General features: G+C 33.0%; 1 protein-coding gene across 1 annotated transcript in view; it reads left to right on the forward strand.

Moving 5' to 3' along the window:
* Positions 1 to 11784, forward strand: part of DNAH7 (dynein axonemal heavy chain 7) — a 134189-nt gene that overhangs the window by 54148 nt on the left and 68257 nt on the right. The window contains exons 30-36 of the mRNA XM_009643532.2: positions 1730 to 1978; positions 4295 to 4444; positions 5522 to 5704; positions 6509 to 6685; positions 7001 to 7132; positions 7782 to 8006; positions 9381 to 9578. Of these exons, the coding sequence (XP_009641827.1) occupies positions 1730 to 1978; positions 4295 to 4444; positions 5522 to 5704; positions 6509 to 6685; positions 7001 to 7132; positions 7782 to 8006; positions 9381 to 9578 (1314 nt within the window). The remainder of the gene's footprint in view (positions 1 to 1729; positions 1979 to 4294; positions 4445 to 5521; positions 5705 to 6508; positions 6686 to 7000; positions 7133 to 7781; positions 8007 to 9380; positions 9579 to 11784) is intronic.

Consider the following 11784-nt stretch of genomic DNA (forward strand, 5'->3'; position numbering starts at 1 on the left):
AGTTAGGCCTAGAGTATGTGGGAATTGTAATAGCCTAATTTTGTTAGTACTGGAATAAAGTAGCTTTGTTTGAAATTCTTGTCAGATACAGAAAGAATTATAAAAATGTTTAAGTTCAGCAGTAGTAATGTAATTTAAATTTTTATATATGATTTTAAGAATTATTTCCATTTTTATTATCAGAAATATTAATTTATTCCCTCAATTTATGCATCACACTTGAGAGAAATGGGGAAACACCCATGTCCTCCCTCATTCATTTTCATTTTGCTGGTTTTTCCTTCATTGTTCAGGTCTCCAGTGTAGTCAGGTACATCTGGCTTGACATACACAGTAACCCTTTTGTGTTTATGTAGCAGCATGCAAATAATACATGCTTTCTCTGTCTTGTTTTGCTTAAAAATCTGCTTCACTTTGTTTTAAACTATTTATAGTCCATCCAGATTTTTGTATTTTGATTTTTAACACTTAAAAATTTTTTTTTCCTTTAGTGTATTGCACTAGACCTATCATAAAGTTCTTTTGCCCTATTAATGGGTTTGTTCATAGAATTGATCCTGCTCTGTTGTGGAGAAGACACTTTTTCCCAGCGGTACAACTTATGCTGTGATACTAAATGGTTTCTTTTAATACAGTATTCCCTCATTTCCCTGTATTTATGTCATCCATTTTCTAAGAAGGAAATGATTAGTAAATTTTTTTTTTCTTTCATTATCTTAGTTATAAAATCTAGTAGGCACACAAAGACCATACTCCAACACAAGTGTATAACTCTCTAATTCTTTAACAGAGAATGTGGAGAAAAAGTGCATGAGATGAATGACCAACAGAAATTTTACATCAAATATGTTTCAGCCAAGAAAAGCTGTTCACCTGAACACAGCTTGATATTTCTACTTGGGAAATATGATTATTTTCATTGGAAAAGCCTTGGTTTTGTCATAGTCAATTGTAAAACATGCCTCTGGTAGCACAGAACATTAAATGTATATTTTAATACACTAATAAAACAAACACTTTAAGATCAGGATGTGGTACGCTCATTAACATGTGAACAGTGGAAACTAACAGTGCTAAAAGAAAACCAAGGCACACAGTAGAAGGAAATCAATATACATAGTAACAAGAAAAATGTCAAAATAACGTGATTCTGAGTTGATCAATAATTGCTGTAGTTGTAATTTCTAAAGAATATGTTTTATTTTCAGTGGTTTTTTCAGCAACCTTTGCTTTCTGAGTTGATACTGCAGTTCTGTCTAATTGAACTGATAGCCCAGATATTCTTTTTGTCATTTGTATGTCTTCAGTTTCTTCTGTATCTTTCTTATTTTGTTCTTAGCAGAACTTCAGGATCTTTGCTTTTAAATTTAGATTTCAGTTAATGATTTTTCAGTTATTGAGGAGAAAAGGTAAACACTTTCTCTAAGTCCTAACCTCAAGTTTTATAAATTCGTTTAATAAAAGCTAATGTTTATCAGGAAAGAATATACTTAGATAGTTAATCCCTCCTCTGTGTTCCCAGGTAACCACGAAAAAGATACATGAAATAAATATCAAAAATAAATTACAAAGTCAGAATTTTGGCTCAGGCAAGGATGATGTGAAATTCATAATTATTTTAATCAAAATATGTATTAGTCTACCTAGTGTCAACAAAGGGTTGGTTGCATGAGTTTCAAACCAAATTACTGTGAAAATAAGTGTACTTTCCAATTAATTGTTTGGATAGGGTATTACTTCTGATTTGTTTCCTGGTGTGAAGCTACCAAAACCAGACTACAATGACCTATTGGAAGCCATCAAAACAAACTGCGATGCTATGAATTTGCAAATGACTGATGTATTTACTATGAAGATCCTGCAGATATATGAGATGATGATTGTGCGTCATGGCTTTATGATAGTTGGAGAGCCTTTTGGGGGAAAAACACGTGCGTATCAGGTTCTGGCAGGAGCATTGGGAGACATATGTGAGAAGGTATCTAAACATTTTTCTAAATATTTCTGGTGAAAAGTATTTTCAAACAAACTTTATAAACATATTTTAATATTTATACTGAATACAGAAGTTACTTTAAGGTACTTAAAAGTATAAGGAAAAGCTAAAGAATTTGATTGAAAAGCTGTACTTCCAAAATTAATGGTCATCTTCAGGCAGGTACCTTGTATTTTTGTGCAGATATCAGCAAGACTAGACTGGCAAGACTTCTACATTGATATTGCTATCAAACAAAACTCTAGTCTTATGATCTTTTATTAAATCCTATTACTTATTTGCTTCCTATATAATAGAATAAATTGTGAAGCTTTTGCTTTAGGTATGTAGGAGAAATTCTGTTCCTGCCTGTTCCTCAAATAAAACAATATTTATCTTTGGCTTTTCCTTTTAATTCAGTGCATTATTGTCCACTCCTTTTTTTCTTTTTAAGGAAAAAACTTATGTGGTAGAGTAAGAAATTTTTATCTGATGATTTTCTTCCTGTTAGCCCAGCTTCTCAATCAACTCTAATGATTACTTTAATGACCATCACACCTGCTGGATCTTTTGCTCCCCCCGCCCCCCCAAAAAACCCCAAAACCAATTGTTATCAAACTAATCCACACAGTTTCATTTTCATTATGATAAGAACTGCTGTTTGGGAGAATTTTTACCATCTTGAAGAAAATCTTCTCATTGATCTTGAACCAATTAGTGTTTAGTTCTGGGAACTCTAGCAGCTGTATTGGGACTATATTTGAATTTTGTAATTGGGGGTCATTATGGTGAGTAAGATGAGAAGGAGAGATTTATAATCTGTCACTGCCCAAAAAAGAATCATACTTTTTATAAATATTCCTGTTTCTCCTTTGAAATAGTGTAGTAACATTTCCTGCATTTTATATTTCATGAAGAGAATCAAAGAAAGATTATGTGTATCTGTGGGAGGAAGGCAGTCAGAACAGGCATGAAATGATGCCAAACTCCTGATTTCTCAGTTCAAGTTCATAAAAAATAGGGCTGCTTTTGGAAGGAAAGAGGTTTTTTTTTTCTTAAATCAGGGATACATGTTTCTCATATTTTAAGGCTGCAGTAAGTAGGTGTTCAAATGAGGGTTTGTATTTTGTCACTTTTGTAATTCATTCCTGGAGAACAGTGTTTTTCAGCCACCTGATATCTGATGTGCGCAGTATTAAATGTCATATTTAGTCACAGGGAGAGAAGAAAGAATCAGCTGAAGTTTAATCAAGAAGTAAAATTAGATATCTTTATACAGTTTAAGTAAAAAAAACCAAAACTAACAAACCAACCCAAACCCCAAATCAACTTCATACATCATTCTGACTCAGAAATTTAATCTCAGAAATTTACCAAGGTGCAGTCATATTTATTCCTTAAACATGGGAAAATGGAATAGAGAAGCAGAAGCGCTTGGTCTGTTGTAATCCCTGTAAGAATAGAACTTGGGTCTTTTGATTGACTGCCTAATTTCTAGTTCACTGCCAAAAAAAAAAAAAAAAAGAATACAATCTTTATTTATTAAGCCGCTGTATTAAGATCAGACTTCCAACTACTTATGTGTTATGATTTAGCTGTGACTGGCAACTAAGCACCACACAGCCACTTGCTCCCCTTCCCCAACTCATGGGTTGAGATAAGAACAGTTTAATAATTGAAATAAAATAGTAGTAGCAGTAGTAACAGTATTAATAATAAATTGTAATGAAAAGGAAAATGAGAGGGAGAGAGAAAAAAAACCCTGGGAAAACCCAAGTGATGCCACCACTCACCACTTGATTTCCCAATGCCCCACCCATCCCCAAGCAGTGTTTTCTGCCCTCTGCCCAGCTCCCTGCAGTTTATATACTGAGCATGATGTCATATGGTATAGAATATCCCTTTGGCCAGTTGGGGTCAGCTCTCCTGGCTGTGCCCCCCTCTTGTGCACCTGGCAGAGCACGGAAAGCTGAAAAGTCCTTGACTAGTCTAAACACTATTTAGCAACAACTAAAACATCAGGTGTTATCAACATTCTTCTCATACAAATCCAAAGCACAGCGCTATGCCAGCTACTAGGAAGAAAAGTAACTCTATCCCAGCCGAAACCAGGACAATATGATAAAGTTGGGGAGAATTATCTTTAGACACTTGTAAACCATCTTTCAAATGTAATATGTGTAATGTCTTTCCTGCTGTAAACTGATGAAATTTTAATGATGATTTAATAATTTATAACTGTAAAATTAAAAATAAAATGAATGGTATAATAAATTGCATGTTTGGTGTTAACAGATTTTATTACTTTTGTGTCTTCAGGGGCTGATGGAAGAAAACAAAGTTCAGATCACTGTTTTAAATCCCAAATCCATAACAATGGGTCAGCTATATGGACAATTTGATCCAGTATCACATGAATGGTCAGATGGCATCCTGGCAGTGAGCTTCAGAGCATTTGCTTCTTCCCCAGTAAGTGCTTAAAAGGCTTAAAGCATTTTGGGAAATGACTTTTCAATTTATACATTTTAGATTTTAATTCCATGTGGTTTGCTCGACCATTGTAGGATTCTTATGCTTAATAATTTGAATGCAGAGACTGCAGTTTGGCTTGATTGTAGTATGCTTCATGAAAAGTACATTTTGGATGCTGGTGAATTAAGATTTGTGTTTCAGAAGTCCTCATGTGAAGACAGAATTTTTGTTTGTTTGCATATGTTATAAGTAAATGAATATTTAATCTTTCTACCATATTGTGATTCCTTATTTTGTCTGATTATGGCCCAAATCTGTGCTGTTCATGTATATGGGCATTTTGATGTTTATTTTGGAAGAAACTGCTGTCTGAGTGTGGCTTACGTGTGACCTTCCATTAAAGTCCATTGAAATATTTTCACTGAGTATAACAAAAGATGTATCTACCTGACAGACACTTTACTTTTTGCTAGTGATTGCAGTATCAGACTCTTTGACCCTATACACTTAGATAAACTAATAATATTTTGAAGTTCATCGGTGTGAAGTTCATAATCTCTAATAATATTTGCAGAACTGCACAACTGCTTTGTATTTTCCTATGAGAAATATGTTTAATACTTATGACTATTTGCATATATTGTAAAAACCCAGACATATTACAGTTAGATATTACCATATTACCTTAAATTAGAGTCCTGTTGACTAAGTAAGTGTGTGGTAGGTATTGCTGGTGCGTAATAACTTGTATTAATGGTCTCACTGTGTCATTGAAGTGTTCTAATATGTTGCAGTTTGACAGAACTAAAGTACTGCATTGCAAGTATAACTGAAAGAAACCAGTCACAAATATTAACCTTCTGGAGTTAACTACAGTATATGCTTTAAAGTTATAAAACTAAATTGTGAATATAGATTTTGATTTCAGAAACTGCTTTTGAATACAATTCTGTACTCCAAGTATTTTCAGTTATTTTTTGTGGAAAATAACTATAGATCTAAAATATTTATTTTACAGTAAATGTAATAAAATAATTTGCAAATATCTGATTAAAAATATTTTCTGCAAACCAGACTCCAGATAGGAAATGGCTAGTTTTTGATGGACCAGTGGATGCAGTATGGATTGAGAACATGAATACTGTGCTTGACGATAATAAAAAGTTGTGTCTTATGAGTGGAGAGATCATCACAATGTCGCAGCAAATGAGCCTTATTTTTGAACCAATGGATTTAGAAGTTGCTTCTCCTGCTACTGTAAGTACCTGTCTTTGAAAGACTGATTAAAATGTCATTCATTATTGTGATATAAATCCTAATTTTTAAAAAATATACTTAACTAAGAATAGCAATGGTAATTTTGATATCTTTGATATATGTTTAAAGAACATTGTAGCTTGGGTTTCTTGCTTAAATTTTTCATAATCTTACAATATGATGTGAAAAATTACATATTTATATATGTAATGTAAATTACATATATATATATAATGTATGTATAATGTATATATAATGTAAATTGCTTATACAGAAGACATTATAACTGCTCAGAGTCTGGCCCTTGCAAGTGCCTGACAAGAAAAATCAAATCATTCATGGGCAGATCTTTAATTTCCCAGAGAAATTCTGATAAAACCAACAATCACTGCATTTCTGGCACCTGTCTCTATCACACCTATTTTTTCTAATGGCACTTTGTGTAATACAAAAAATTTTCTCTTGAATTTGAGTAGAGGTTCAGATAATAATATAAACAGAACAAAATATCTGCATAGTCATACTGGGAAGGAATTTTTACTTACAAATTGTAGAAAACAATTAAAAATTAAGTTTTATGCACTCTAGTAGTCAGTTTGTTATCTTATGTGATAATAAAGCGAGGTTTGAAACTCAAATGTCTCAGGGCTCACAGAGTCCTACTACAAAATTTATACCAGCTTCTAATAATCCCAGGAGCTGTAAGTTATAACACAGAAAGTTATTTTAAGTTCTTGTACATAGGAAAAAATCTTTGGAGATCGCTTAAGGTAACATGCACCATGTTTGTTTCTTTATTTTTAGGTTTCAAGGTGTGGTATGATCTATATGGAGCCACATATGTTAGGCTGGAGACCATTAATGATGTCTTGGCTAAATACAATGCATTCAGGAATCAGCTCTATGCATAAAGAATTTATAATAGGCCTGTTTGACAGAATGGTTCCACTCTGTCTTGAGTTTATTAGGAAATACACAAAGGTAAGATAAAGAACTTCTCTGAGAAATTAAGACTGTATGAATTATTTTCACTTCCAAGTGCCAAAGGAACAAATTGGTTTATGTTGACCATATTAATTTATATTTATTAATTTTTAAAAAGAGCTGTTAAGATGAAGGCTGCGAGCAAGGTTTCTGTGTGTATTGTTCAGCTTGCTTCTGAATGTGTTTTAGACACATTTATCCTACAGATTTTTTTTTGTCTTCACAGTGAGGAAAAAGACCTCACCATCTAGCTGTCATTTTTCAGTGAGTAAAACACACCTGCAACTGAGAGTTTTTCTTCTTTCTTTTCAGGAGCTTTCTCCTACTTCAGATACAAACTTAATTCGATCACTAATGAATCTGATGGACTGCATGATGGATGAATTTGCTGATGAAGCCAAAGTTAAAGCTATGAATGACCATGACATTTTCTCTTGGCTTGAGGTAGGCAGTTTAACATACAGAATAGGAAATTCCAAACCAGACTTTAGTGAAATGGACTTCACAAGCAATAAAATCTATATTTCCTCATTAGAATATGTATTCTGTGATGTCTGTTGAGGAAAATACTATTGCCTTCTCTATAACTGATATATAGTTGAGTCTGATGTGTTTGATCTCTTAATATAAATATAATGAATGTTATACTAACCAGCCAAAATTGTACATGATTCTCCAGTTTCTGATATCTCAGTTTAGTAGTTAGGTCAATGCTATCTAAAGATTAGAATTCAAGGAAATCCCTATTAACAGACATAACCATCACTTGTATGAGATAGGCCTTTGAATAAAAGAAAGATAATCTAAATTGTTCTGGAATAAAAAGCAGTCTACACTTGAACTTTCTCAAAATAATGGTTCTGCACTGAGCAGGTCAGGCATTTTGCTGCACAACAAAGGTGATCAGATGCTTATAGTTAACATAAATGGTGTTCCATTTTACCAGCAGTATGGTTCCATGCTGTATACATAAAATCAAGTTGGTCCAGTGTAATTCTATTTGATTTGTGGCAAAGATTTCTTTTACTTCAATGAACAGAAACTTTGTAATATGCAGGTACTGAAGTTACATATTGTTTTTTTCCAACCCTAGGGTATTTTTTTGTTTTCACTGGTATGGTCTATAGGAGCTAGTTGTAAGGAAGATGATCGACTGAAATTTGACAAAGTTGTGCGAGAAATGCTTAATGGACCAATTAGTGAGGAGACAAAAGAACAATATAAATTGTTGAGCAGGATTGATCAACAGCCTTCAAAAGCTTTCACAGTGCCATTTCCAACAGAAGGAACAATTTATGATTATCGGTTTGTCAAAAAGGTGAGAATTCCAAAATAGGATGCGGACTTCCATTTTGAAGTAATCTTTTATGAATGCTCCAAGGTGTGTATTGTTTCTGCTACCTGCTTCTTTTATCAGTGAATAGGCCAGACATCCATCCTTGCAAGCTAGTAATGGTCTAGTGTTCTGGCTGTGACTTGCAGTACCGAAGTCTGTGTTTTTGGCTAGCAGAATAATTGCCTGTTGTGGCAGAACAAGTTTGCAGAAAATGTCAACCAGTTATTTTTTTCTGTTACTTTTTTATTCTTGATTTCTTGCAACGTTATTTTATTTTGGATTTTCAGCCCTTTTTTTCAGTTGAGGAAGCACTTGATGTACTTTAGGCCATAACTCTTCCATTACTGTAATATACTACTTCTGTGCCTCTTCTTCTCTGCTGTTTTTCCTGGGATTAAGATGTAAATGCATGACGTATCTCTCCTGGTGGAGAAGAAAACTTCACACACTGGATCTAGAATGCTCCAGAGACTCCAATATAAAATAAATGTACCTTTCTTTTTGAGTTTGTCATTCCTGTGAAGTCCTGTTGCAGTACAATGAGAATTACTTTTGTCTAGATTTCAGTTTATGCATGAGTCCTGCATCTTGCCAAAGAAAGTGGCTGAGATTACAATCAGCAGGTAAAGGCTTTATGTCTTCTGATCACAATTCATAAAACCATGTTCTTCCTGTAAAGGGGGTTTTGTTTTCAGTGGTGGAAATATGCACCCTCTAAGAAATTTTTTGGGATAGGATGGAATATACAGTTGTTTTGGGGCTATTTACAATTTTTTAAAATCTCCTTATATTAATTTGCTGCTGGAGAGTTTTGACATCTTTTAAGACTCCTCTAGTAGGCTGATCTAAAAGAGAAACCTTTCCTGTGGAGCTTCAGCACTAAAATTAATCTGCCCTCAAATTCCGTAGTTTGGAAGTGTTTATTATGAATGAAAGTCTGTGAAAAGGCTGACTATGGTTTTTTTTAGTTTTAATGATTAAATTTATGCAGAAAATTCTTATTTTATTACATATTGATATACTTTATATAATACATATAAAAATATATATTTATATAAATTTGTATGTTTCCATTATGTATATGTAATACATGTACAGATATAAAAGGTAAGATAAAGTCTTTGTTTTTCAGTAGTTGCATGCTTCAGGCACAGGTGTTATATTTCTTTTTAAGTACTCTCAATTGAAGGCACTGCATTCTGAAACAAATTATGAAATTATTTTTTAATACTTTAAAAAATTGGTTGGTAACCCCATCTGTTAAGTCATAGAACTTTGATTTTTCTATTTCTATTGGTTCTATGCTGTTTTTTCCTTTTTATTATAAATATATGACTGTCATATAAATTAAAATAGGAAGCAGGAATTTGGGAACCCTGGGTGGAAACACTCAAATCAGCTCCTCCTATACCTCAAGATATGATGTTTAATGAAATAATTGTGCCAACTCTGGATACTGTTCGATACATGGCATTGATGGAATTGTTGACAGTGCATCAAAAACCTTCTATATTTGTGGGGCCAACAGGAACTGGAAAAAGTACCTATATTACTGTAAGTACTTTTAATACTGACATTAGACATAGTTATAAAAGAGGTAAGATGAGGAATAATCTGATAACATTTTTTAAAAAAAGGAAAATGAGACATGAATCTCAAAACAGCCATCATAGCTAGGCTAATACTGTATTGCCTATTTCTATATTGGACAGACACAGTACAATAAGAAGACTATTAAGGTAGTAAAATAGAGCGTTCAGAAGCTAATAAATTCTGCCTTATACAGATGTTTCCTGTGCTTTTGTTATGATAAACTCTTTAATTGCATGATCATACAGATTTTTTTCTCCCCTGTAGGATTCCAGTCTTACCACTATGGGTATAAGTCTGTTTACTTTTTTTTTTTTAAAGAAAAAAGACTCTTTTATGTAGAACCTCTGCTCCACTTGCAGTAAACTCAGGAAAACAGCAGCCTTGGGGGATGGATTCTGTCCCTCTTAATGAGAGAAGTCCTCTTTAATAGTAGACAAGTCACTTAAGTCAAACTTTTCACAGGCAATTATTGTATTCCTCATTTTCTGGAAGGCTGTTTTGAATCCATGGATTCTGATTTGCAGGAGTGCTGTTTTTATCAAGTTTTTGTTTTCTGAAGTTAGCAAACTGGATAATATTTTGCCCATTACCTTTCCATATCTTTGTACTGCTCTGTACCATAGAAAAGCTTGTTAGAAAATTATTAATTTTGTCTTTAAATATGATGTAAATTCTGTTCAATAAATAAGATGAGCACTGAGCACAGAAAACAAATCATTGACAGCTATTTTAAGTTATCATTGTGCATTTTTATACTGAAAGAGGCAAGATGTACTTATTTCTGAGTGTGCCTAATGTTAATCAAAACACATGATAGTAAATAATAAAAACATTTAATGTAAGTAATGACTTAGTACAGCCAAATGCAATATATTTCTCAGAGCTCGTGAAATTCTAATCAAAGAAAATAACAATCTTGTAAAAAGCATTCTAACTTCAGGTATTAGAATAAGAGATCAAGATTAATGATTTTTAGTTTTTCCATGTCTACAAATACTATTTTTTCTGTCTAAAGGGATGTCAGACTTTATAATTGAAGGCAGACTTTATTATATTTTTGAAATAATTGAGTCATCATTATTTTGAGATACAGTATTTCCTTTTCTTTCATCTTCAGTCACCAAGTGGTGCTTTGTTAATTTTAATTTTGTCATGTGGTTATTAAAATAACAATACGGGTAATATAGGCAATTACTCTAATGGTCTAGATTAAAAATTTTAGATAAATATTAATCTTCAGACAGATCTGCCAGATACTATGGGTTAAATCCCAATACCATCAATCCTTCTGGGAGACTATTAAAGCCTGGCAAGCAATGGAACTGTGCCAATAGAGTGCTCATGTTGTTGAGGTTCACTTACAGAAATTTCCAAATTCAGCATTTTTCACTGGGTTCCATCTAGATCTGTGGGAAAGTATACTTTTGAGGGGAAAAGGGGATATGTGAGTGGAGTTACAGCAATGCATTATTGCATTTTTAGCCAATGAGGTCCTCCAAGTAAATCATAAGAGAGAAGGAAGAAGCTGTTCCTCTGAGCAGCACAAAATTGGTTTTATTTGTTCCTTTTTCCTTTTTTTATGTCTTTTTGTGGAGGATTTTGCTTCCATTGATTGCTCCAGTGCAATAAGCATGAAGACTGTGTACACTCAGTTGTTTTGCAAAGGGAGCAAAACTTGTAAGTTATGTAAGCAGCTAAAATAAATTTGGCTTCATGGTCTTGAATCTGTTATCTTTCCTTCCTTTTGTGTGATAAAAATTAACTGTGAAGTTAATGACTAAGGACTATTTAACTTAGTTTTGTTTTTAAGTTACTTTTTTGAAATAATTTTGAAGAAAATAAACATTAAGAAAACAATTATTAAGGCTGGAAGGAGATCTGTTCATAAAAGACTGTTCCTGGAGTATTGATGTCAGAAATAAAATAAAGCATAAATAAAACATTTGTTTATAATGAAGAATATGACTAGTTTCCTCTGCCCAATTAATTTCTGGAGTGATAGTTAAGAATGTGATATTTCTTGAGAGATCAGAATGGATCAAAAGAATAAAAGAAATATGGCCATTGGATCACTTTGCTCTGTATAGTTTCCATGAGTTGTCCTTGTTATATTTTTGTGCAGCAGCTCAGATTTTTCCATGGAGGTTAGAGATTAAACATTCTTTCT

The sequence above is a fragment of the Egretta garzetta genome, unplaced genomic scaffold (assembly GCF_000687185.1).
Source record: "Egretta garzetta isolate BGI_Z169 unplaced genomic scaffold, ASM68718v1 scaffold297, whole genome shotgun sequence".
Classification (NCBI taxonomy): Eukaryota; Metazoa; Chordata; class Aves; order Pelecaniformes; family Ardeidae; genus Egretta; species Egretta garzetta.